Source organism: Pseudophryne corroboree, chromosome 5 (assembly GCF_028390025.1).
Source record: "Pseudophryne corroboree isolate aPseCor3 chromosome 5, aPseCor3.hap2, whole genome shotgun sequence".
NCBI classification, from domain to species: domain Eukaryota; kingdom Metazoa; phylum Chordata; class Amphibia; order Anura; family Myobatrachidae; genus Pseudophryne; species Pseudophryne corroboree.
Window position 1 is genome coordinate 439,083,346 of NC_086448.1, and position 24,228 is coordinate 439,107,573.

Below are 24,228 nucleotides of genomic sequence, written 5' to 3' on the forward strand. Positions count from 1 at the left end.
TTTGTGCCTCCACCCAAGCTAATTTCTATATTGGCTTGCCTGGGTAAGCCTTGTGTAAAGTAGTTGTGTTATTAAATAAATATACATTTAATACACTAATCCTCTTAATATATTAAATACCTGTTCTTCTTCTCTTTTCAGGGTTTCAGAGTCCGCTGGTACCAACACAACACTTTTATGGTAAGTATTATAGATTTGTTTTAATACATTCTTTACATTAACACTACTTTAACCCTATATCCAATTCCTTATTACAATACTCATTTGATTAAACAATGTCTTTTCCTATACATTAAATTTTGCAAGCATTACAAAAAATACATTTGTATATACTAGCGTGAGTGACCCGGGTACTCTCAGCCAATAAAATGTTTGCGCAGTTGGGACCCATTTAGTACATAGAGAAATTGTTATCTTTTAGAAGTAGTGGATATTTTCCAATGTAGGACCTAAGGTTTATTTAATTTCCTTTGCTGGTAATAATAGATGATCCTACTCCGTTCCCTATATTCTTTGCCTTCAACCAGCTAACAGATGCAGTACTTTACAAATAGCAGAGAATATTGTTTTGTTTCCATCTGGCATAAATATGCAGTTTAGATAGATTACTAGGGTTCTATTCAGCCTTTCTCTCTCTTTGGTTACTTTTGTTTCCTTTTTTAGTATCCACAAAGTCTGTATCAATTATGTAAACTTCCTAGTCTTCTAGTAAGAACTCTGCAACTCATACTAGAAATAGTCTCTCATAAGCAGCATAAAGGCTTGTTCAGTTAATAAGTTGTATCCTTGCATAAACAATGCTCCAATTGCACCATGTTAATGGAATATTTGCATATAAAAGTTTAAATGACTTAAATATTCACTCCTCCTGCTCATCAGTATATATATGCAGTCTCATTACCACTGTGTATGTAAATATATACTATTATAATCTCCATCTTATTATATGACGGGACGTACCACTATATTAACAGCCTATTACGTCCAGCATTTCCTTTGTCCATATAACTACTGCAGTGCAGGCTATAAATATAATTACACTCACAGGTTATTGGTGTAATTAAGCAGGGGCTTGTTAATGAGTCACTATAAGTTCTTGAGTTCCTGACTGATTTCAGTCACTTTTAATATACTTCAAATGATCCAAATAGCAAGAGAGTCACAAGCCTTTATAGTCTCCCACCATTAGAAGGAATAAAGTCTATTGCCAGGTGTTTCTTTTTTTCTTACCCCCAGGGCTTTGTCTTTATATGTACTTCAGCTGTTTAAATCCCTATTGTTATACCCCTTACTTCATGTACATATCTCAGTTCACAGTTCTTAAGGGGTTAACTTTAGTGTGCAATAAGAAATGCCTCTGGATAACACAGTCTAAACATATGTGTGCAGCTATATGTCTCTCATATCTATGGGAGCAGCCTCAAGTACGTAATATGTGCAGGTGTTAATAGTTCACTTACACCTCCACGGTCATCAGCGGATCAGCGGTGCTGTCACTTTCTTCCCCGACTCTCCTATTGGCTCTAGCTTGCAGGTGTCACCTCCCTTTGTCTGGAGTCACAGCAATGGAACGGCCCCCTCACTGAAGTTTGGTGTATATGGTGCCGCCTCCTTTCTTGTTACACCGCCGCTAAGGGTGGGAGATGCTGGAGCTCTCAGCCACATCGCCGCCTTCTGCCTCCTGCTACCCGCAGTTATGTTTACAGCTGTCCGCGGGAGCAGGGGCAATACAGCAGCCCACACTCTGGAGCGGAGCGGCAGCCTAGGGATCTGAGGACAGGTAGGCTACCTTAGCGGCTTCTCCTGCCCTCCTGCCTCTTAAACCCGGCCGCTCCGTCTTCCAGCACACAGACTTCCTTGACCGGCTACGCCACCCAAAAACTCTCCGGCTGCTGCTGTAATGTTTACAGCGTTACAGCTCTTAGCAGCGTTGGAGAGACCCAGGTGCCAGCACTGCAAGGGGGATCAGCATACTGCCCGTCCTGCTGGCTGAGAGCGTCTTTTATACGCTTTCTCCATCGGCCGCGCGGGTCACCCTTTGCACACGGCTCCCCCTTTCTACCGGTGCGCGGTCTCCCTTCTGCACACGGCTCTCCCATGTTGCCGGCGCGCAATCCCTCTTTGCGCATGGCTTCCCCATGTTACCGGAACGCGGCTCCTGTCTGCGCACGTCTTCCCCATGTTACCGGCGCGCGGCTATTCTCCCCCTTCTGCTGTCTCTATAGCATACTGAGCGCGTGAGGAATGCAGCAATCATTTTCACTCTGTTTTCACTCTTCTGACCCATGTATTTCTGTACCACAATAAATACATATAGTCTATTTACATTATATTTCATATATATACAAATAAGCAACTAAGCTATTATTATATTAATATTTACAAAAGGAATAATACATATTCATGTTACAATTAAATTAATGAAAAATATTTTTCCAAATAACCACATAACATATCAGTTTGGCCCATAAATCAGTCAATTTTCACACTGTTTATTATTGGTGGTCATTCCGAGTTGTTCGCTCGCTGCCGATTTCATAGTGAAGCGATTAAGTAAAAAAAATGACAAAAATGCGCATGCGCTAAGTACTTTCACACAAAACTTTGTAGTTTTACACAAGCTCGAGCAATGTTTTTTTATCGCTCGAGTGATCGTAATAAATACATATAGACTATTTACATTATATTTCATATATATACAAATAAGCAACTAAGCTATTATTATATTAATATTTACAAAAGGAATAATATATATTCATGGTACACTTCTTCCCCTGGTGATCCATTAAATTAATAAAAAATGTAATTGGATCACCATCCCAACCTCATCTGATAAAATTCATCTCCATAGTATGGCCATACATTAACCATATTAGGGTGCACTACTCTTGGCACAATGCTAGGTACCCCTAGTTCATCATAAGTAAGAATGCATGGGGGTTGACATATCCTCCTGGGTCTTTCTACAGCCTGTTCCCCCATGTTCTTATTCTCAGTATATACCACAGATCTATAATCCGATCCTTCTGGCACATTTTTCTCCAGCTCACTCGTATTATTACTATTTTCTGAGCAAAACTGGTCAATATTACCCTCCGGGTCTTCATCAGAGAGGAATCCAATGGGATCATCAGTATTCCCCTCTTGAACAAACCCCCGTAGGCCAACACCCCTATCTTTAAAATAGCATCCTTGCCCTGTAACTTCATCCTCTACATTTTCTATATCATCAGCCTCAATAATTTGCTCAGATCCATTCTCCATGACCCTTATATCGGAACTTGACTCAAGGTCATTTCTATAATTATTTAAACGAACTTCACGTCCTATTGGGAGCAAATGTTGCCTAATGAAAGTCAATACAATTTCATCCCCATTTTATGGTCTAAATTTATATACAGGTAGCCCTGGAAGCTTTTCTATTATTATGAAAGGATCTTCTCTCCATCTATTACTTTTTTTTACATTTTCTAGTGGTCCCAAGTTGTTTTAATAATACTCTATCCCCAGGAGCCAAGAACTGATCCCGTACTTTCCTGTCATAATAACTCTTATATGTAATCTCTAATTTAGTAGGAGTTTCATTGGCTAAATCATATGCTTCTTTTAAATCTTCTCTTAGTTTCTTAATATATTTAAGATGAGAAATAGCAGGTTTGCCACTAGTAGAGATCCCCATACACACAGCTATGGGAAGTTTAGCCTCTCGCCCGAACATCAAAGCATATGGAGAATACCCTGTAGCTTCATTTCGTGTGCAGTTATAAGCATGTATCAAACGATCAATATGGCTTTTCCAATGGTTTTTATCAAATGGGTTTAGAGTCCCCAACATATTCAACAAGGTTCTGTTGAACCTTTCAGGCTGAGGGTTTCCCTGAGAATGATAAGGGGTGGTTCATGATTTTGTTATCCCACAAATCGCACAGAGTTCCTTAATCAACTTACTCTCGGACCCTCTCCCTTGGTCAGAATGTAGTCAGTTAAGCAGACGGTAATGAACAAAATATTTGCCCCATAGAGTATTGGCTACAGTATGTGCTTTCTGATTTTGTGGAATGTATGCTTGGGCATATCTTGTGAAATGATCCGTAATTATTAATATGTGGCATTTCTTTCCGGGTTCTACTTCTAATGTTAAAAAGTCCATACAGACTAGGTCCATAGGACCATTACTCCTAAAATTTACTAGTGGGGCAAATTGACTACTTACAGTCTTCCGTACTATACAATTTCCACAATTTTGGCAATATGCTTCTATTTCTTTCCTCATGCCAGGCCAATAAAACCTATCATATATTAGATTTAAGGTCTTATCATTTCCTAAATGGCCATGGTCATCGTGTAATGCTTTCATTACCATAGATCGATATATCTTTGGAAATACCAATTGATATTTTTATCTTTCTCCTTGCCTTCCAATTACCCGATATAACAATCCATTAATTATCAATAAATGTTTCCTTTGTCTTTCTGATAACCTTACTACATCTGAAGCATTAGATATTAAAGGGTCCCAATTTTGATTACTTTTATTTTTTGTTATTTCAGATATGATAAGTCCAATGTTTGGATCTTTCCTCTGATCTCCCTGTATCTGGGTTTTCCTAAGATTTGGTAACCCCTCTAATTCTAAATGACTCAACCAACAGTATGACAAAGGCAGAACTTTTTCAGTGGCACCCAATGAACTCAATGATTCTCCTGGAGTCATTTCCTTAATCTGAATATGATGGCACATCCCCCTCACTTCACCAGCCGGTACTTCAATCCATTCATCAGCAGTAACACAATTACCTTGATTAGGTATTCAAGATAAGGAGTCGGCATCAATATTATTAATTCCTGACCTATATTTCAAAGAAAAATTATATAGAGCCAAAGCTGCAAGCCATCTGTGTCCTGTCGCATCTAATTTTGCAGTAGTCAGGATGTATGTTAAAGGATTGTTATCTGTGTGAATCTCAAAGGTTACTCCATATAAATATTCATGAAATTTTTCAACCACAAACCATTTTAAAGCTAAAAACTCCAATTTGTGTGTGGGGTAATTTTTCTCACTAGCAGATAACCCCCTACTAGTAAAGGACACAGGATTCAACTCTTCTTGATGCTTTTGATATAATACTCCTCCAATGCCTTCTTGTGAAGCATCTATATGAAGTACATATGGAAGTGAAGGGTTTGCGTAAGCCAGAACTGGAGCCCCAGTTAGCTTTATTTTTAACTTCTGGAATCCCACTTCACATTCCTCAGTCCACCGCTCTCCAAAAGGTGCATTAGGTTTAAGCCAGCACTTAGAGGTTATTTTGGTCTCTTTCCTCCTATTAGTAGGTGGATATCCTCTAGTCAAATCAGTAAGGGGTTTTGAGACTTTAGAATAACTGGGAATAAATCTGCGATAGTACCCGCAAAAACCTAAAAAAGATCTGAGTTCTTTTAATTTATTGGGCCTAGGCCAATTTACCACAGCCTCAACTTTCGCAGGGTCTGTAGCAATTCCCTCTCTATTCACAATGTGTCCCAAATATTTCACTGAGGATCTGCATAACTGACATTTGTCAATGGACAACTTCAATCCCCCTTCAATTAATCTATCCAAAACTTTGATAAGACGGGTATTATGCTCTTGAAGGGAACTCCCAATGACAATGATGTCATCTAAATAGACAATGACCTCTCTATAATTCATATCCAAAATTACTTTGTCCATTGTCCTCTGGAATGTGGCCGGGGCTCCCTTAATTCCCTGGGGCATTTTTAGGAATTAAAAAAAAACCAATGGGCAAATAAATGCAGTTTTGTCTCTATCTTCAGGGCGCATGGGGATCTGGTAGAATCCATTCCGTAGGTCTAATACCAAAAACCATACACTTCCTTGCAAGCAGTCTAATGCTTCATCAATTTTAGGAACCGTGTACTGGTCTGGGAAAGTTCTTGCATTAAGGGTCCTATTATCTACGCATATACGAATTTTTCCATTTTTCTTTTTAGCAATTACAATTGGAGAAGAATAGGAACTACAAGATTCTATAATAATTTGATTCGCTAACAACCCCTTTAAGTGTAACCGGACATCTTCAAAATCTGCAGGAGCTATCCTGCGAGATCTTTTACGAATAGAGCTTGTATCCATAAGTTCTATACTATGCTCTACTCCTTTTGCCTCCCCTAAATCCCATTCATCAGATGAGAAAGCTTTCCTCCTAATACTTAATTCCTTTACCAAAGAATCTTTTTCCTCTTTTAGAATATCGCTATTTTGAAAACAAACTTCAAATTCACCCTTCTCCACCTCAAGCTTATCTCTAGGCTGAACTACCAAAGTAAGTCCTACTTCAGTAATCTGTTCTTTCCTATGTCTATCCTGACACCATTTTGATAACTCATTGTACAATTGGGTATTAGTACCTATAATTACAGGAAGTTCATTCCTCCCTCCTTAAATCTCTGGACAAATCAGAGCGATAAAAGGGACATGCAATGGCTTTTCAGCGATTTCTCTATCAAATTCGAGAGTGACTTGTACATACCCTAAGTAAGGATATTTACTTACACTTAAACCTGACTTCTAAGGGGACTGTGAGGGGTTCACAGTCCTCCCCCGTCCGTTTCCCTGCCCAGAAAGATTGTTTAATGCTGAATTATCACTAACTCTTTGTGAAAAGTTTCTTGGATCAGCAGTGCATTCATAGGCCCTATGCCCTGACCTACCACATCTGATGCATCCTCGGCCTCTATTATTATAATTACTTCCCCTTCCCCTCACAGATATATTATTGTTTGTCCTTGATGATGAGAGACTAGAATTACTGTTGGTTTGTAAAACCATAAACTGTTCTAGTTTTTTATTTTGTTCCTCTATCATTTTAAGTATTTTTTCTTCAAATGGATTCACTTCCACCATGGGTTTTACCATTTTTACCTTTTTTTATAGTTTTTTCTCTCATTTCAATTAATGCTTCCTCCTGCTTTACCTCTTTTAACAGATCATTAAAAGTGGGAGGGGTCTCTCTTATCCCTGAACATCTTAACATTTGAGCCACAAAGTCAGTGGTCAATGCTCCTCTAAGGAGCTGCTTCATCCTACTTCCATCCACCTCCTCTCTATTAATACCCCCTTTGTCCACTATTTTGTACAAGAGTTTATCTATCCTAATCAAATAAGCGCTAAGTTTCTCCCCAGGTTCTTGGAACGTCTGATGGAATCTCGAGGCCAAATCTCCCACATCCTCTAAAGTGCCATAGGCATAATCCAAAGCTTCAAAATAAGTTTCAAGTGTGGCTTGCGGGTTGCTTCTTCTAGCTGCCTGAATAATACCCATGGCTGGGCCTCTCAAGCTCTCTACTACCCTCTGCCTTTTTATTTGGTCGGGACATTGCCACTCTTCAGCTTGCTGAACAGCAGCTTCTTTCCACGCTTCATATGTTTCTTCCCCAAGTGGCACAGGCACTATTCCTGAAAATATTCTCAATCTCCTGTAACTTCCTTCATAGTGCCACCTCTCTAACTGGGTGACAATTCTATCTACCATGGCCTCAAACTGCCCTCTACTTACATTGGCACCATCCCCCTGGATATTGCTGTTCTCATTGATCCTCTCTGGGTTTTCAGCAGAGGCTGAGATGTGAGCACTTACTGTTTCTTCCTCACTACTTTTAGGCCATATAATGCGCCACAGTCTTCCAATGACTCCCCCAGCTACAATCATTGTAGGTATTAACCTAGCATCTAACTCTTTTTCTGTCTCTATCAGAATAGCCACAACCCTCCCGGAATCCTCTCTCCACTTGTCTATGATCCGGGGTTTACTTACTCCATACAGTTCGTCTAAAGTCTCTAATACTACATCATCGTGAATGTCAGAGAAATTTCCCCCCTACTCCCATACACTTTTTTAAACTTGTTCCTCTCTGTGTACACCAATTGTATAACTCTTCTCCTGTAATCTTCCCCATTATAATGTCCTGAATATTTATCTCAGCAGTGCCTCCAAAATGTAACCCTACCTTACCTCTAGATGTGGGTCACTAATATAAGTTTGTGCCTCCACCCAAGCTAATTTCTATATTGGCTTGCCTGGGTAAGCCTTGTGTAAAGTAGTTGTATTATTTAATAAATATACAATTAATACACTAATCCTCTTAATATAATAAATACCTGTTCTTCTCTTTTCAGGGTTTCAGAGTCCGCTGGTACCACCACAACACTTTTATGGTAAGTATTATAGATTTGTTTTAATACATTCTTTACATAAACACTACATTTACCCTATATCCAATTCCTTATTACAATACTCATTTGATTAAACAATGTCTTTTCCTATACATTAAATTTTGCATGCATTACAAAAAATACATTTGTATATACTAGAGTGAGTGACCCGGGTACTCTCAGCCAATAAAATGTTTGCGCAGTTGAGGCCCATTTAGTACATAGAGAAACTGTTATCCTTTAGAAGTAGTGGATATTTTCCAATGTAGGACCTAAGGTTTATTTAATTTCCTTTGCTGGGAATAATAGTTGATCCTCCTCCTTTCCCTATATTCTTTGCCTTCAACCAGCTAACAGATGCAGAACTTTACAAATAGCAGAGAATATTGTTTTGTTTCCATCTGGCATAAATATGCAGTTTAGATAGATTACTAGGGTTCTATTCAGCCTCTCTCTCTCTTTGGTTACTTTTGTTTCCTTTTTTAGTATCCACAAAGTCTGTATCAATTATGTAACCTTTCTAGTCTTCTAGTAATAACTCTGCAACTCATACTAGAAATAGTCTCTCATAAGCAGCATAAAGGCTTGTTCAGTTAATAAGTTGTATCCTTGCATAAACAATGCTCCAATTGCCCCATGTTAATGGAATATTTGCATATAAAAGTTTAAATGACTTAAATATTCACTCCTCCTGCTCATCGGTACATGCAGTCTCATTACCACTGTGTATGTAAATATATACTATTATAATCTCCATCTTATTATATGACGGGACGTACCACTATATTAACAGCCTTTTACATCTAGCATTTCCTTTGTCCATATAACTACTGCAGTGCAGGCTATAAATATAATTACACTCACAGGTTATTGGTGTAATTAAGCAGGGGCTTGTTAATGAGTCACTATAAGTTCTTGAGTTCCTGACTGATTTCAGTCACTATTAATATACTTCAAATGATCCAAATAGCAAGAGAGTCACAAGCCTTTATAGTCTCCCACCATTAGAAGGAATAAAGTCTATTGCCAGGTGTTTCACATCGCCGCCTTCTACCTCCTGCTACCCGCAGTTATGTTTACAGCTGTCCGCAATAGCAGGGGCAATACAGCAGCCCACGCTCTGGAGCAGAGTGGCAGCCTAGGGATCTAAGGACAGGTAGGCTACCTTAGCAGCTACTCCTGCCCTCCTGCCTCTTAAACCCAACCGATACGTCTTACAGCACACAGACTTCCTTGACCGGCTACGCTACCCAAAAACTCTCCAGCTGCTGCTGTAATGTTTACAGTGTTACAGCTCTTAGCAGCAGCGGAGAGGCCCAGGTGCTAACACTGCAAGTGGGATGAGCATACTGCCCGTCCTGCTGGCTGAGAGCGTCTTTTATACGCTTTCTCCACCGGCCGCGCGGGTCCCCCTTTGCACACGGCTCCCCCTTTCTACCGGCGTGTGGTCTCCCTTCTGCACGCGGCTCTCCCGTGTTGCCGGCGCACGGTCCCTCTCTGCGCATGGCTTCCCCATGTTACCGGCACGCGGCTCCTCTCTGCGCACGGCTTCCCCATGTTAACGGCGCGCGGCTATTCTCCCCCTTCTGCTGTCTCTACAGCATACTGAGCGCGTGAGGGATGCAGCAATCATTTTCACTCTGTTTTCACTCTACTGACCCATTTATTTCTGTACCACAATAAATTCATATAGACTATTTACATTATATTTCATATATATACAAATAAGCAATTAAGCTGTTATTATATTAATATTTACAAAAGGAATAATATATATTCATGTTACACTTCTTACCACGTGATCCATTAAGTTAATAAAACATTTAATTGGATCACCATCCCAACCTTATCTGATAAAATTCATCTCCATAGTATGGCCATACATTAACCATATTAGGGTGCACTACCCTTGGTGCAATGCTAGGTACCCATAGTTCATCATAAGTAAGAATGCATGGGGGTTGACATATCCTCCTGGGTCTTTCTACAGCCTGTTCCCCCATGTTCTTATTCTCAGTATATACTACAGATCTATAATCCGATCCTTCTGGCACATTTTCCTCCAGCTCACTCATATTATTACTATTTTCTGAGCAAAACTGGTCAATATTACCCTCCGGATCTTCATCAGAGAGGAATCCAATGGGACCATCAGTATTCCCCTCTTGAACAAACCCCCGTAGGCCAACACCCCTATCTTTAAAATAGCATCCTTGCCCTGTAACTTCATCCTCTACATTTTCTATATCATCAGCCTCAATAATTTGCTCAGATCCATTCTCCATGACCCCTATATCGGAACTTGACTCAAGGTCATTTCTATAATTATTTAAATGAACTTCATGTCCTATTGGGAGCAAATGTTGCCTATGGAAAGTCAATACAGTTTCATCCCCATTTTCTGGTCTAATTTTATATACAGGTAGCTTTTCTATTATTATGAAAGGATCTTCTCTCCATCTATTACTTATTTTACATTTTCTAGGGGTCCCAAGTTATTTTAATAATACTCTATCCCCAGGAGCTAAGAACTGATCCCGAACTTTCCTGTCATAATAACTTTTTTTTTAATCTCTAATTTAGTAGGAGTTTCATTGGCTAAATCTTATGCTTCTTTTAAATCTTCTCTTAGTTTCTTAATATATTTAAGATGAGAAATAGCAGGTTTGCCACTAGTAGAGATCCCCATACACACATCTATGGGAAGTCTAGCCTCTCGCCCGAACATCAAAGCATATGGAGAATACCCTGTAGCTTCATTTCATGTGCAGTTATAAGCATGTATCAAACGATCAATATGCCTTTTCCAATGGTTTTTATCAAATGGGTATAGAGTCCCCAACATATTCAACAAGGTTCTGTATAACCTTTCAGGCTGAGGGTTTCCCTGAGGATGATAAGGGGTGGTTCATGATTTTGTTATCCCACAAATCGCACAGAGTTCCTTAATCAACTTACTCTCGAACTCTCTCCCTTGGTCAGAATGTAGTCGGTTAGGCAGACCGTAATGAACAAAATATTTGCCCCATAGAGTATTGGCTACAGTATGTGCTTTCTGATTTTGTGGAATGTATGCTTGGGCATATCTTGTGAAATGATCCGTAATTATTAATATATGGCATTTCTTTCCGGGTTCTACTTCTAATGTTAAAAAGTCCATACAGACTAGGTCCATAGGACCATTACTCCTAAAATTTACTAGTGGGGCAAATTGACTACTTACAGTCTTCCGTTCTATACAATTTCCACAATTTTGGCAATATGCTTCTATTTCTTTCCTCATGCCAGGCCAATAAATCCTATCATATATTAGAATTAAGGTCTTATCATTTCCTAAATGGCCATGGTCATCGTGTAATGCTTTCATTACCATTGATCGATATATCTTTGGCAATACCAATTGATATTTTTATCTTTCTCCTCGCCTTCCAATTACCCGATATAACAATCCATTAATTATCAATAAATGTTTCCTTTCTCTTTCTGATAACCTTACTTCATCAGAAGCATTAGATATTAAAGGGTCCCAATTTTGATTACTTTTATTTTTTGTTATTTCAGATATGATAAGTCAAATGTCTGAATCTTTCCTCTGATCTCCCTGTATCTGGGTTTTCCTAAGTTTTGGCAACCCCTCTAATTCTAAATGACTCAACCAACAGTATGACAAAGGCAGAACTTTTTCAGTTGCACCCAATGAACTCAATGATTCTCCTGGAGTCATTTCCTTAATCTGAATATGATGGCACATCCCCCTCACTTCACCAGCCGGTACTTCAATCCATTCATCAGCAGTAACACAATTACCTTGATTAGGTATTCAAGATAAGGAGTCGGCATCAATATTATTAATTCCTGGCCTATATTTCAAAGAAAAATTATATAGAGCCAAAGCTGCAAGCCATCTGTGTCCTGTCGCATCTAATTTTGCAGTAGTCAGGATGTATGTTAAAGGATTGTTATCTGTGTGAATCTCAAAGGTTACTCCATATAAATATTAATGAAATTTTTCAACCACAAACCATTTTAAAGCTAAAAACTCCAATTTGTGTGTGGGGTAATTTTTCTCACTAGCAGAAAAAGGACACAGGATTCAACTCTTCTTGATGCTTTTGATATAATACTCCTCCAATGCCTTCTTGTGAAGCATCTATATGAAGTACATATGGAAGTGAAGGGTTTGCGTAAGCCAAAACTGGAGCCCCAGTTAGCTTTATTTTAAAATTCTGGAATGCCACTTCACATTTCTCAGTCCACCGCTCTCCAAAAGGTGCATTAGGTTTAAGCCAGCAGTTAGGGTTATTTTGGTCTCTTTCCTCCTATTAGTAGGTGGATATCCTCTAGTCAAATCAGTAAGGGGTTTTGAGACTTTAGAATAACTGGGAATAAATCTGCGATAGTACCCGCAAAAACCTGAGTTCTTTTAATTTATTGGGCCTAGGCCAATTTACCACAGCCTCAACTTTCGCAGGGTCTGTAGCAATTCCCTCTCTATTCACAATGTGTCCCAAATATTTCACTGAGGATCTGCATAACTGACATTTGTCAATGGACAACTTCAATCCCCCTTCAATTAATCTATTCAAAACTTTGATAAGACGGGTATTATGCTCTTGAAGGGAACTCCCAAAGACAATGATGTCATCTAAATAGACAATGACCTCTCTATTTTTCATATCCCCAATTACTTTGTCCATTGTCCTCTGGAATGTGGCCGGGGCTCCCTTAATTCCCTGGGGCATTTTTAGGAATTCAAAAAAAACCAATGGGCAAATAAATGCAGTTTTGTCTCTATCTTCAGAGCGCAAGGGGATCTGGTAGAATCCATCCTATAGGTCTAATACCAAAAACCATACACTTCCTTGCAAGCAGTCTAATGCTTCATCAATTTAAGGAACCGTGTACTGGTCTGGGACAGTTCTTGCATTAAGGGTCCTATTATCTACGCACATACAAATTTTTCCGTTTTTCTTTTTAGCAATTAATATTGGAGAAGCATAGAAACTACGAGATTCTATAATAATTTGATTTGCTAACAACCCCTTTAAGTGTAACCGGACATCTTCAAAATCTGCAGGAGCTATCCTGTGAGATCTTTCATGAAAAGGACTTGTATCCGTAAGTTCTATACTATGCTCTACTCCTTTTGCCTCCCCTAAATCCCATTCATCAGATGAGAAAGTTTTCCTCCTAATACTTAATTCCTTTACCAAAGAATCTTTGTCCTCTTTTAGAATATCGCTATTTTGAAAAAAAACTTCAAATTCACCCTTCTCCACCTCAAGCTTATCTCTAGGCTGAACTACCCAAGTAAGTCCTACTTCAGTAATCTGTTCTTTCCTATGTCTATCCTGACACCATTTTGATAACTCATTGTACAATTGGGTATTAGTACCTATAATTATGGGAAGTTCATTCCTCCCTCCTTGAATCTCTGGACAAATCAGAGCGATAAAATGGAATTGCAATGGCTTTTCAGGGATTTCTCTATCAAATTCGAGAGTAACTTGTACATACCCTAAGTAAGGATATTTACTTACACTTAAACCCCAAATGATTAATCCATTAAGGGGTTGTATTTGCACATCCGATAGGTGTTCATTATACCAGGATTCAAAAATAATTGACACCTGAGAACCACTGTCTAGTAATACTTTACATTTATTCCCATTAATGGACGCGGAGACTATTGGCGTAGGACCCATCAGACCTTCTGGAATTTTCCCATTCTACCAGGATTTCCCCATAGTGCAGTAGCTGACTTCTAGGGGGACTGTGAGATTTCCCTGCCCAGAAAGATTATGGCTGTTTAATGCTGAATTATTATCAGTAACTCTTTGTGAAAAGTTTCCAGGATCAGCAGTGCATTCATAGGCCCTATGCCCTGACCTACCACATCTGAAGTATCCTCGGCCTCTATTATTATAATTACTTCCCCTTCCCCTCACAGATATATTATTGTTTGTCCTTGACGATGAGAGACTAGAATTACTGTTGGTTTGTAAAACCATAAACTGTTCTAATTTTTTATTTTGTTCCTCTATCATTTTAAGTATTTTTTCTTCAAATGGATTCACTTCCACCATGGGTTGTACCATTTTTACCTTTTTTTATAGTTTTTTCTCTCATTTCAATTAATGCTTCCTCCTGCTTTGCCTCTTTTAACAGATCATTAAAAGTGGGAGGGGTCTCTCTTCTCCCTGAACATCTTAACATTTGAGAAATAAAGTCATTGGTCAATGCTCCTCTAAGGAGCTGCTTCATCCTACTTCCATACACCTCCTCTCTATTAATACCCCCTTTGTCAAATATTTTATACAAGAGTTTATCTATCCTAATCAAATAAGCGCTAAGTTTCTCCCCAGGTTCTTGGAACGTATGATGTAATCTCGAAGTCAAATCTCCCACATCCTCTAAAGTGCCATAGGCATAATCCAAAGCTTAAAAATAAGTTTCAAGTGTGGCTTGCGGGTTGCTTCTTCTAGCTACCTGAATAATACCCATGGCTGGGCCCCTCAAGCTCTCTAATACCCTCTGCCTTTTTATTTGGTCGGGACATTGCCACTCTTCAGCTTGCTGAACAGCAGCTTCTTTCCACGCTTTGTATGTTTCTTCCCCAAGTGGCACAGGAACTATTCCTGAAAATATTCTCAATCGCCTGTAACTTCCTTCATAGTGCCACCTCTCTAACTGGCTGACCCTATCTACCATGGCCTCAAACTGCCCTCTACTTACATTGGCACCATCACCCTGGATATTGCTGTTCTCATTGATCCTCTCTGGGTTTTCAGCAGAGGCTGAGATGTGAGCACTGTTTCTTCCTCACTACTTTTAGGCCATATAATGCACCACAGTCTTCCAATATCTCCCCCAGCTACAATCATTGTAGGTATTAACCTAGCATCTAACTCTTTTTCTGTCTCTATCAGAATAACCACAACCCTCCCGGAATCCTCTCTCCATTTGTCTATGATCCAGGGTTTCCATACAGTTTGTCTAAAGTCTCTAATACTACATTATCGTGAATGTCAGAGAAATTTCCCCCTACTCCCATACACTTTTTTAAACTTGTTCCTTTCTGTGTACACCAAGTGTATAACTCTTCTCCTGTAATCTTCTCCATTATAATGTCCTGAATATTTATCTCAGCAGTGCCTCCAAAATGTAACCCTACCTTACCTCTAGATGTGGGTCACTAATATAAGTTTGTGCCTCCACCCAAGCTAATTTCTATATTGGCTTGCCTGGGTAAGCCTTGTGTAAAGTAGTTGTATTATTTAATAAATATACATTTAATACACTAATCCTCTTAATATATTAAATACCTGTTCTTCTCTTTTCAGGGTTTCAGAGTCCGCTGGTACCAACACAACACTTTTATGGTAAGTATTATAGATTTGTTTTAATACATTCTTTACATTAACACTACATTAACCCCATATCCAATTCCTTATTACAATACTCATTTGATTAAACAATGTCTTTTCCTATACATTAAATTTTGCATGCATTACAAAAAATACATTTGTATATACTAGAGTGAGTGACCCGGGTACTCTCAGCCAATAAAATGTTTGCGCAGTTGGGGCCCATTTAGTACATAGAGAAACTGTTATCTTTTAGAAGTAGTGGATATTTTCCAATGTAGGACCTAAGGTTTATTTAATTTCCTTTGCTGGGAATAATAGATGATCCTCCTCCTTTCCCTATATTCTTTGCCTTCAACCAGCTAACAGATGCAGTACTTTACAAATAGCAGAGAATATTGTTTTGTTTCCATCTGGCATAAATATGCAGTTTAGATAGATTACTAAGGTACTATTCAGCCTTTCTCTCTCTTTGGTTACTTTTATTTCCTTTTTTAGTATCCACAAAGTCTGTATCAATTATGTAACCTTTCTAGTCTTCTAGAAATAACTCTGCAACTCATACTAGAAATAGTCTCTCATAAGCAGCACAAAGGCTTGTACAGTTAATAAGTTGTATCCTTGCATAAACAATGCTCCAATTGCACCATGTTAATGGAATATTTGCATATAAAAGTTTAAGGGGTATATGCAATTGCGGTCAAATTCACGAAAATGTCAAAAAACGGGACATTTTCACCAAAAAAAAAATATTAGACAATGCAATTCAGTACTTTCCGTCAAAAAAACGGACTTTCCAAATTCGACTTTTTGAAATTCGACATTTGTCAAATTCGACATTTCTGCAATGGTACAAATGCGGCAATTCGCCAAAAGTATATTAAATTGAAGTTTGGAAATTCGACAACAGTGCTTTTAGACAGTAAATTCGTCATTTTCAATCCGCCACACTTTGGTGGTGGAATCTGATAAAAAAATGTAATAACATGTTTTTTTTGGTGTTTTTTTTATTGGTAATAGCATATCTATTTATATTAGAAGGGATTAGGTACTTGGTTTGTCTATTTTGGAGGCACAAGTATTATTTATATATTTTTAAAAATATATAAATATATATTTTTTAAAATGGAATGGTAAAAATCAGAAAAAAAATTGCGTGGGGTCCCCCCTCCTAAGCATAACCAGCCTCGGGCTCTTCGAGCCGATCCTGGTTCTAAAAATCCGGGGGGAAAATGACAGGGGATCCCCAGTATTTTTAAAACCAGCACCGGGCTCTGCGCCTGGTGCTGGTGCAAAAAATATGGGGGACAAAAAAGTAGGGGTCCCCCGTATTTTTTACACCAGCATCGGGCTCCACTAGCTGGACAGATAATGCCACAGCCGGGGGTCACTTTTATACAGCGCCCTACGGCCGTGGCATTAAATATCCAACTAGTCACCCCTGGCCGGGGTACCCTGGGGGAGTGGGGACCCCTTCAATCAAGGGGTCCCCCCCCCCAGCCACCCAAGGGCCAGGGGTGAAGCCCGAGGCTGTCCCCCCCATCCAAGGGCTGCGGATGGGGGGCTGATAGCCTTGAGAAAATTGAAAGAATACTGTTTTTTCCAGTAGTACTACAAGTCCCAGCAAGCCTCCCCCGCAAGCTGGTACTTGGAGAACCACAAGTACCAGCATGCGGGAGAAAAACGGGCCCGCTGGTACCTGTAGTTCTACTGAAAAAAAAATACCCAAATAAAAACAGGACACGCACACCGTGAGAGTAAAACTTTATTTCACACATGTCGACACACACATACTTACCTATGTTCACACGCCGACCTCTGTCCACTTGTCCAAGTAGAATCCACGGTGTACCTGTGAATAAAATTATACTCACCTCAATCCAGTGTCCAGATTATAATCCACGTACTTGTCAAAAAAAAAATGAACACCAGGACCAAACGGACTGAAAGGGGTCCCATGTTTACATGGGACCCCTTTCCCCGAATGCAGACACCCCCCCCTTCAGCTCCCTTCAGCCAATCAGCGAGCGCAACGTCCTGGCACTCTGCTGATTGGCTATGCGCGTCTGAGCTGTCAGACAGCGCATCGCAAAGCCTCTCCATTATATTCAATGGTGGGAACTTTGCGGTCAGCGGTGAGGTCACCCGCGGTCAGCGGCTGACCGCGGGTAACCCCACCGCTGACCGCAAAGTTCCCACCATTGAAACTAATGGAGGGAGCTGTGCGATGCGCTGTCTGCCAGCAGACGCGCATACAGCCAATCAGGTGAGTGCCACGAAGTAGCGCTTCCTGATTGGCTGAAGGGACCTTTCTGTGACAGCAGTCACGTGGGGTCCCGGCATTCGGGGAAAGGGGACCCATGTGTAAACATGGGACCCCTTTCAGTCCGTTTGGTCCGGGTGTTCGTTTTGTTGTTTTGCCAAGTACGAGGATTATTTTAAAAGATCCGGACACTGGATTGAGGTGAGTATAATTTTATTCACAGGTACACCGTGGATTCTACTTGGACAAGTGGACCGAACGTCGTGTCAACATAGGTAAGTATGTGTGTGTCGACATGTATGTAATAAAGTTGTACTTTCAAGGTGTGCGTGTCCTGTTTTTATTTGGGTATTTTTTTTCAGTAGAACTACAGGTACCAGCGGGCCCGTTTTTCTCCTGCATGCTGGTACTTGTGGTTCTCCAAGTACCAGCTTGTGGGGGGAGGCTTGCTGGGACTTGTAGTACTACTGGAAAAAACAATATTCTTTCAATTTTCTCTAGGCTATCAGCCCCCCACCTGCAGCCCTTGGATGGGGGGGACAGCCTCGGGCTTCACCCCTGGCCCTTGGGTGGCTGGGGGGGGACCCCTTGATTGAAGGGCGCTGTATAAAAGTGACCCCCGGCTGTGGCATTATCTGTCCAGCTAGTGGAGCCCGATGCTGGTGTAAAAAATACAGGAGACCCCTACTCTTTTTGTCCCCCGTATTTTTTTGCACCAGCACCAGGCGCAGAGCCCGGTGCTGGTTTTAAAAATACGGGGGATCCCCTGTCATTTTTCCCCCCGGATTTTTAGAACCAGGACCGGCTCGAAGAGCCCGAGGCTGGTTATGCTTTGGAGGGGGGACCCCACGCAATTTTTTTGGGGGGGGTTTTCCCGTTTTTTAAAAATCGGATCAAAATCCGTCAAATCGGCCGTTTTTCGACAGTGGACTGTTGAATCTGTTTTTTATTGAATATGTTGTATTCCAGCACCCACTTGCCGGAATTTGACGGTCGAGTTGTGTCGAATTAAAAAACGGCCGAAAAATTGCCGCGATTTGCCGGTAATTGCATATACCCCTAAATGACTTAAATATTCACTCCTCCTGCTCATCGGTATATGCAGTCTCATTTACCACTGTGTATATAAATATATACTGTTATAATCTCCATCTTATTATATGACGGGATGTACCACTATATTAACAGCCTATTACGTCCAGCATTTCCTTTGTCCACATAACTACACTCACAGGTTATTGATGTAATTAAGCATGGGCTTGTTAATGAGTCACTATAAGTTCTTGAGTTCCTGACTGATTTCAGTTACTATTAATATACTTCAAATGATCCAAATAGCAAGAGTCACAAGCCTTTATAGTCTCCCACCATTAGAAGGAATAAAGTCTATTGCCAGGTGTTTCTTTTTTTCTTACCCCCAGGGCTTTGTCTTTATATGTACTTCAGCTGCTTAAATCCTTACGTCATGTATATTTTCAGTTCACAGTTCTTAAGGGGTTAACTTTAATGTGCAATAAGAAATGCCTCTGGATAACACAGTCTAAACATACGTGTGCAGCTATATGTCTCATATCTATGGGAGTAGCCTCAAGTACTTTAATAGTTCACTTACACCTCCACGGTCATCAGCGGATCAGCGGTGCTGTCACTTTCTTCCCCGACTCTCCTATTGGCTCTAGCTTGCAGGCGTCACCTCCCTTTGTCTGGAGTCTCAGCAATGGAACGGCCCCCTCACTGAAGTTTGGTGTATATCGTGCCGCCTCCTTTCTTGTTACACCGCCGCTAGGGGTGGGAGATGCTGGAGCTCTCAGCCACATTGCCGCCTTCTACCTCCTGCTACCCGCAGTTATGTTTACAGCTGTCCGCGGGTAGCAGGGGCAATACATCAGCCCATGCTCTGGAGCGGAGCGGCAGCCTAGGTATCTGAGGACAGGTAGGCTACCTTAGCGGCTTCTCCTGCCCTCCTGCCTCTTAAACCCGGCTGCTCTGTCTTCCAGCACACAGACTTCCTTGACCGGCTACGCTACCCAAAAACTCTCCGGCTGCTGCTGTAATGTTTACAGCGTTACAGCTCTTAGCAGCACTGGAAAGACCCAGGTGCAAGCACTGCAAGGGGGATCAGCATACTGCCCATCCTGCTTGCTGAGAGCGTCTTTTATATGCTTTCTCCACCGGCAGCGCGGGTCACCCTTTGCACACGGCTCCCCCTTTCTACCTGCGCGCAGTCTCCCTTCTGCACACGGCTCTCCCGTGTTGCCGGCGCGCGGTCCCTCTCTGCGCATGGCTTCCCCATGTTACCGGCGGGCGTCTCCTTTCTGTACATGGCTTCCCCATGTTACCGGCGCGCGGCTATTCTCCCCCTTCTGCTGTCTCTATAGCATACTGAGCGCGTGAGGTATACAGCAATCATTGTCTCCTAACCCATTTATTTCTGTACCACAATAAATACATATAGACTATTTACATTATATTTCATATATATACAAATAAGCAATTGAGCTATTATTATATTAATATTTACAAAAGGAATAATATATATTCATGTTACACTTTTTCCCCTGGTGATCCATTAAATTAATAAAACATTTCATTGGATCACCATCCCAACCTCATCTGATAAAATTCATCTCCATAGTATGGCCATACATTAACCATATTAGGGTGCACTACTTTTTGCACAATGCTAGGTACCCCTAGTTCATCATAAGTAAGAATGCATGGGGGTTGACATATCCTCCTGGGTCTTTCTACAGCCTGTTCCCCCATGTTCTCATTCTCAGTATATACCACAGATCTATAATCCGATCCTTCTGGCACATTTTCCTCTAGCTTACTCGTATTATTACTATTTTCTGAGCAAAACTGGTCAATATTACCCTCCGGGTCTTCATCAGGGAGGAATCCAATGGGACCATCAGTATTCCCCTCTTGAACAAACCCCCGTAGGCCAACACCCCTATCTTTAAAATAGCATCCTTGCCCTGTAACTTCATCCTCTACATTTTCTATATCGTCAGCCTCAATAATTTGCTCAGATCCATTCTCCATGACCCCTATATCGGAACTTGACTCAAGGTCATTTCTATAATTATTTAAACGAACTTCACGTCCTATTGGGAGCAAATGTTGCCTATGGAAAGTCAATAGTTTCATCCCCATTTTCTGGTCTAATTTTATATACAAGTAGCCCTGGAAGCTTTTCTATTATTATGAAAGGATTTTCTCTCCATCTATTACTTATTTTAAATTTTCTAGGGGTCCCAAGTTGTTTTAATAATACTCTATCCCCAGGAGCCAAGAACTGATCCCGTACTTTCCTGTCAAAATAACTTTTATTTTTAATCTCTAATTTAGTAGGAGTTTCATTGGCTAAATCATATGCTTCTTTTAAATCTTCTCTTAGTTTCTTAATATATTTAAGATGAGAAATAGCAGGTTTGCCACTAGTAGAGATCCCCATACACACAGCTATGGGAAGTTTAGCCTCTCGCCCGAACATCAAAGCATATGGAGAATACCCTGTAGCTTCATTTCGTGTGCAGTTATAAGCATGTATCAAACGATCAATATGGCTTGTTACAACTGAGGGCCTGAGCTGACGGAAGGCAGCCTCAGTTGTAGGGGCTGAGATGTACCGGAACCTGGGAGGTTGTATCAGACCCCTGGACATGTAAGTAACATGAAGAGAAACCGCCCGAAGGCGTGACCACGACAACTTGAGTAAAAGTCAATGATATTTATTTATGACAAACTCCATGCATCACAGTAGCAGTAAAAAGAAACATAAAAATCAGCAGAGAAATAATAATACAGTTCCTGGGTACTACAGGGTGGCAGGGGCCACAGAGCTCTGGTGGTATGAGACAGTTCTTATTATCTGCAAGTTGGAAAGTCCTTACCAGGCTCAACTGTAGCAATGAGGAAAGCCCAGGGTCGTACCAGCTGGTGTTCCAGGGAAAGCTGGACTGCTGTAGATAAAATGCTGCTGTGTGTACTGGTTAGAACCAGACAGGTGTTGGCACGGAGTGGATACTGGCTGGAACCAGTTAAATAATAAATAAAGCTTGAGAGCGATGCAATATAGATGAAATGTAGAATTTGAGAGCGGAGAAATAATAATACCGGTGGAGAGTGGTAAACTGCAGAAAGGACACCGGCCCTTTAAGAGAAGCTGTACACTGCTGGAAGCTGAGCTGGAAGCAGGTGATGTTGTAGCTGGAAACAGGTGAGTCCAGAATGGATCGGAGAGTCAGGCTACACCGCAGATGGAATGCTGGTGCGGGTCTCTATAGCAGAAGTCTGGAGACAGGAGCTGGAACCTGGAAGACAATCACAGGAGAGAGACAAACTGGAACTAGGTTTGACAACCAAAGCACTGACGCCTTCCTTGCTCAGGCACAACCTATTTATACCTGCAGCAAGGAAGGCATTGGCTAGGCAATTATGCAAATTAATAATACTGACAACGGATTGGTAGGAAAGATCAGCTGACAGAATCCAAGATGGCTGCGCCCATGCAGACACTTGGAGGGAAGTTTGGATTGTAATCCATGTGGTCTGGAAAACAGTAATGGCGGCGCCGGCCACCGGAGACAGGAGACGCCAGGCTGACAGATGCACATCCGACCACGCGGACACAGCGGAGGCCGCGGCTGACGTAATCGCCACTCTGAATGCAGAAGCTCAGGGACGGCGGCGGAGGCCGCGGGAGACGCCATGCCAGATGTATAAGGCGTTACTGTGACTGCGTCCAGAGAGACAGGAGAGGATGCGGGAATGTGCACATCAGGATAACAGATGGGATCCGGTCCTGGAGCGCTGAGCCAGCCTTAGGAGGCATCTGATAGGTAAGAAATGGCGTCCAGATACCCGGATCGTGACAGCACCCTTCCCCTTTAGGAGTGGCCCCAGGACACTTCTTTGGCTTTTGAGGAAACTTGGAATGGAATCTCCGGACCAAGGCAGGAGCATGGACATCAGAAGCATTGGTCCATGAACGTTCCTCAGGGCCATAACCCTTCCAGTCAATAAGATACTGAAGTTGACCGTAACGGTGACGTGAGTCCAGGATCTTGGCTACTTCATACTCAACGCCTCGTTGAGTTTGGACTTTCGGAGTTGGAGGAAGTGAGGAATGAAACCGATTCAAGATTAGCGGTTTCAACAGGGAAACATGGAATGTCCTGGGTATCTTTAAGAAGGGAGGCAACTGGAGTCTGTAAGCAACAGGATTGATGACTTGATCAATTTTAAAAGGACCAATGTAGCGAGGTGCAAACTTCATACTGGGAACTCTTAACCTCAAATTCTTCGTGGATAACCATACCCGATCACCCACCTTGAGAGCAGGAACTGCTCGACGCTTCTTATCCGCAAACTTCTTGTACCTGAACGATGCCTTGAGCAGAGCTGATCGTACGCTCTTCCAGATATTGGCAAACTGATGCAAGGTGATATCCACTGCGGGAACAGAAGTTGCTGGAAGCGGTTGGAACTCAGGGACTTTAGGGTGGAATCCAAAGTTGGTGAAGAATGGTGTTGAAGAAGATGAAGAATGATACTGGTTGTTATGACAGAACTCGGCCCAGGGAAGTAATTGAACCCAGTCATCTTGAGAGGAGGACACATAGATGCGGAGGAAGGACTCCAAGTCCTGATTCACCCTCTCAGTTTGACCATTGGTCTGAGGATGGTAAGCCGTGGAAAACTTTAGCTTGACTTGGAGGGCTTGACATAAACTTCGCCAGAATTTGGCTGTGAATTGAACTCCTCGATCTGAGATAATTTCTTCTGGAAGACCGTGGAGTCGAAAGATCTCTTGTATGAATACTTGAGCCAACTTGGAAGCTGACGGAAGACCGGTGAGAGGAATGAAGTGTGCCATCTTGGTGAACCGGTCAACTACCACCCAGATGGTATTAAACTTGTTGCACATGGGCAAATCTGTAATAAAATCCATCGACAAATGGGTCCATGGTCGACGGGGAACAGATAGTGGAACCAGTTGCCCCGCAGACGACTGGCGGGATACTTTATGTTGAGCACACTTTGGGCAAGATGCAATAAACTCCAAAACGTCCTTTTTCAGAGTTGGCCACCAATAGGACCTAGAGATAAACTCCAGGGTTTTTTGGATACCTGTATGTCCGGCAAAGCGGGAAGCATGGGCCCAATGCATGAGCTTCTTCCTTAGTGTCGGCTTCACAAAACTTTTCCCTGATGGGGGCGTAGAGTCCATCCCTACCGTGGAGAATGCCAACGGACTTATAATAGGATGCTTGTCTGAAGACTCTGACTCATTTTCTTGCTCCCATGAGCGGGAAAGGGCATCGGCCTTGCGATTCTGAGAGCCCGGACAGAACTGGAGTTTAAAGTCGAACCTG

General features: G+C 41.4%; 1 protein-coding gene across 12 annotated transcripts in view; it reads left to right on the forward strand.

Annotated features, from left to right (window-relative positions):
* LOC134927833 (NFX1-type zinc finger-containing protein 1-like) overlaps positions 1–24,228 on the forward strand; it is a 585,162-nt gene that overhangs the window by 152,795 nt on the left and 408,139 nt on the right. For 8 of the 12 annotated variants that reach the window (XM_063922818.1, XM_063922822.1, XM_063922829.1 and 5 more), the window contains exons 5-7: positions 142–180; positions 8,180–8,218; positions 15,559–15,597. In XM_063922818.1, coding sequence (XP_063778888.1) covers positions 142–180; positions 8,180–8,218; positions 15,559–15,597 — 117 coding nt within the window. The remainder of the gene's footprint in view (positions 1–141; positions 181–8,179; positions 8,219–15,558; positions 15,598–24,228) is intronic. The other 4 variants (XM_063922820.1, XM_063922821.1, XM_063922826.1 and 1 more) reach the window with 4 other exon arrangements.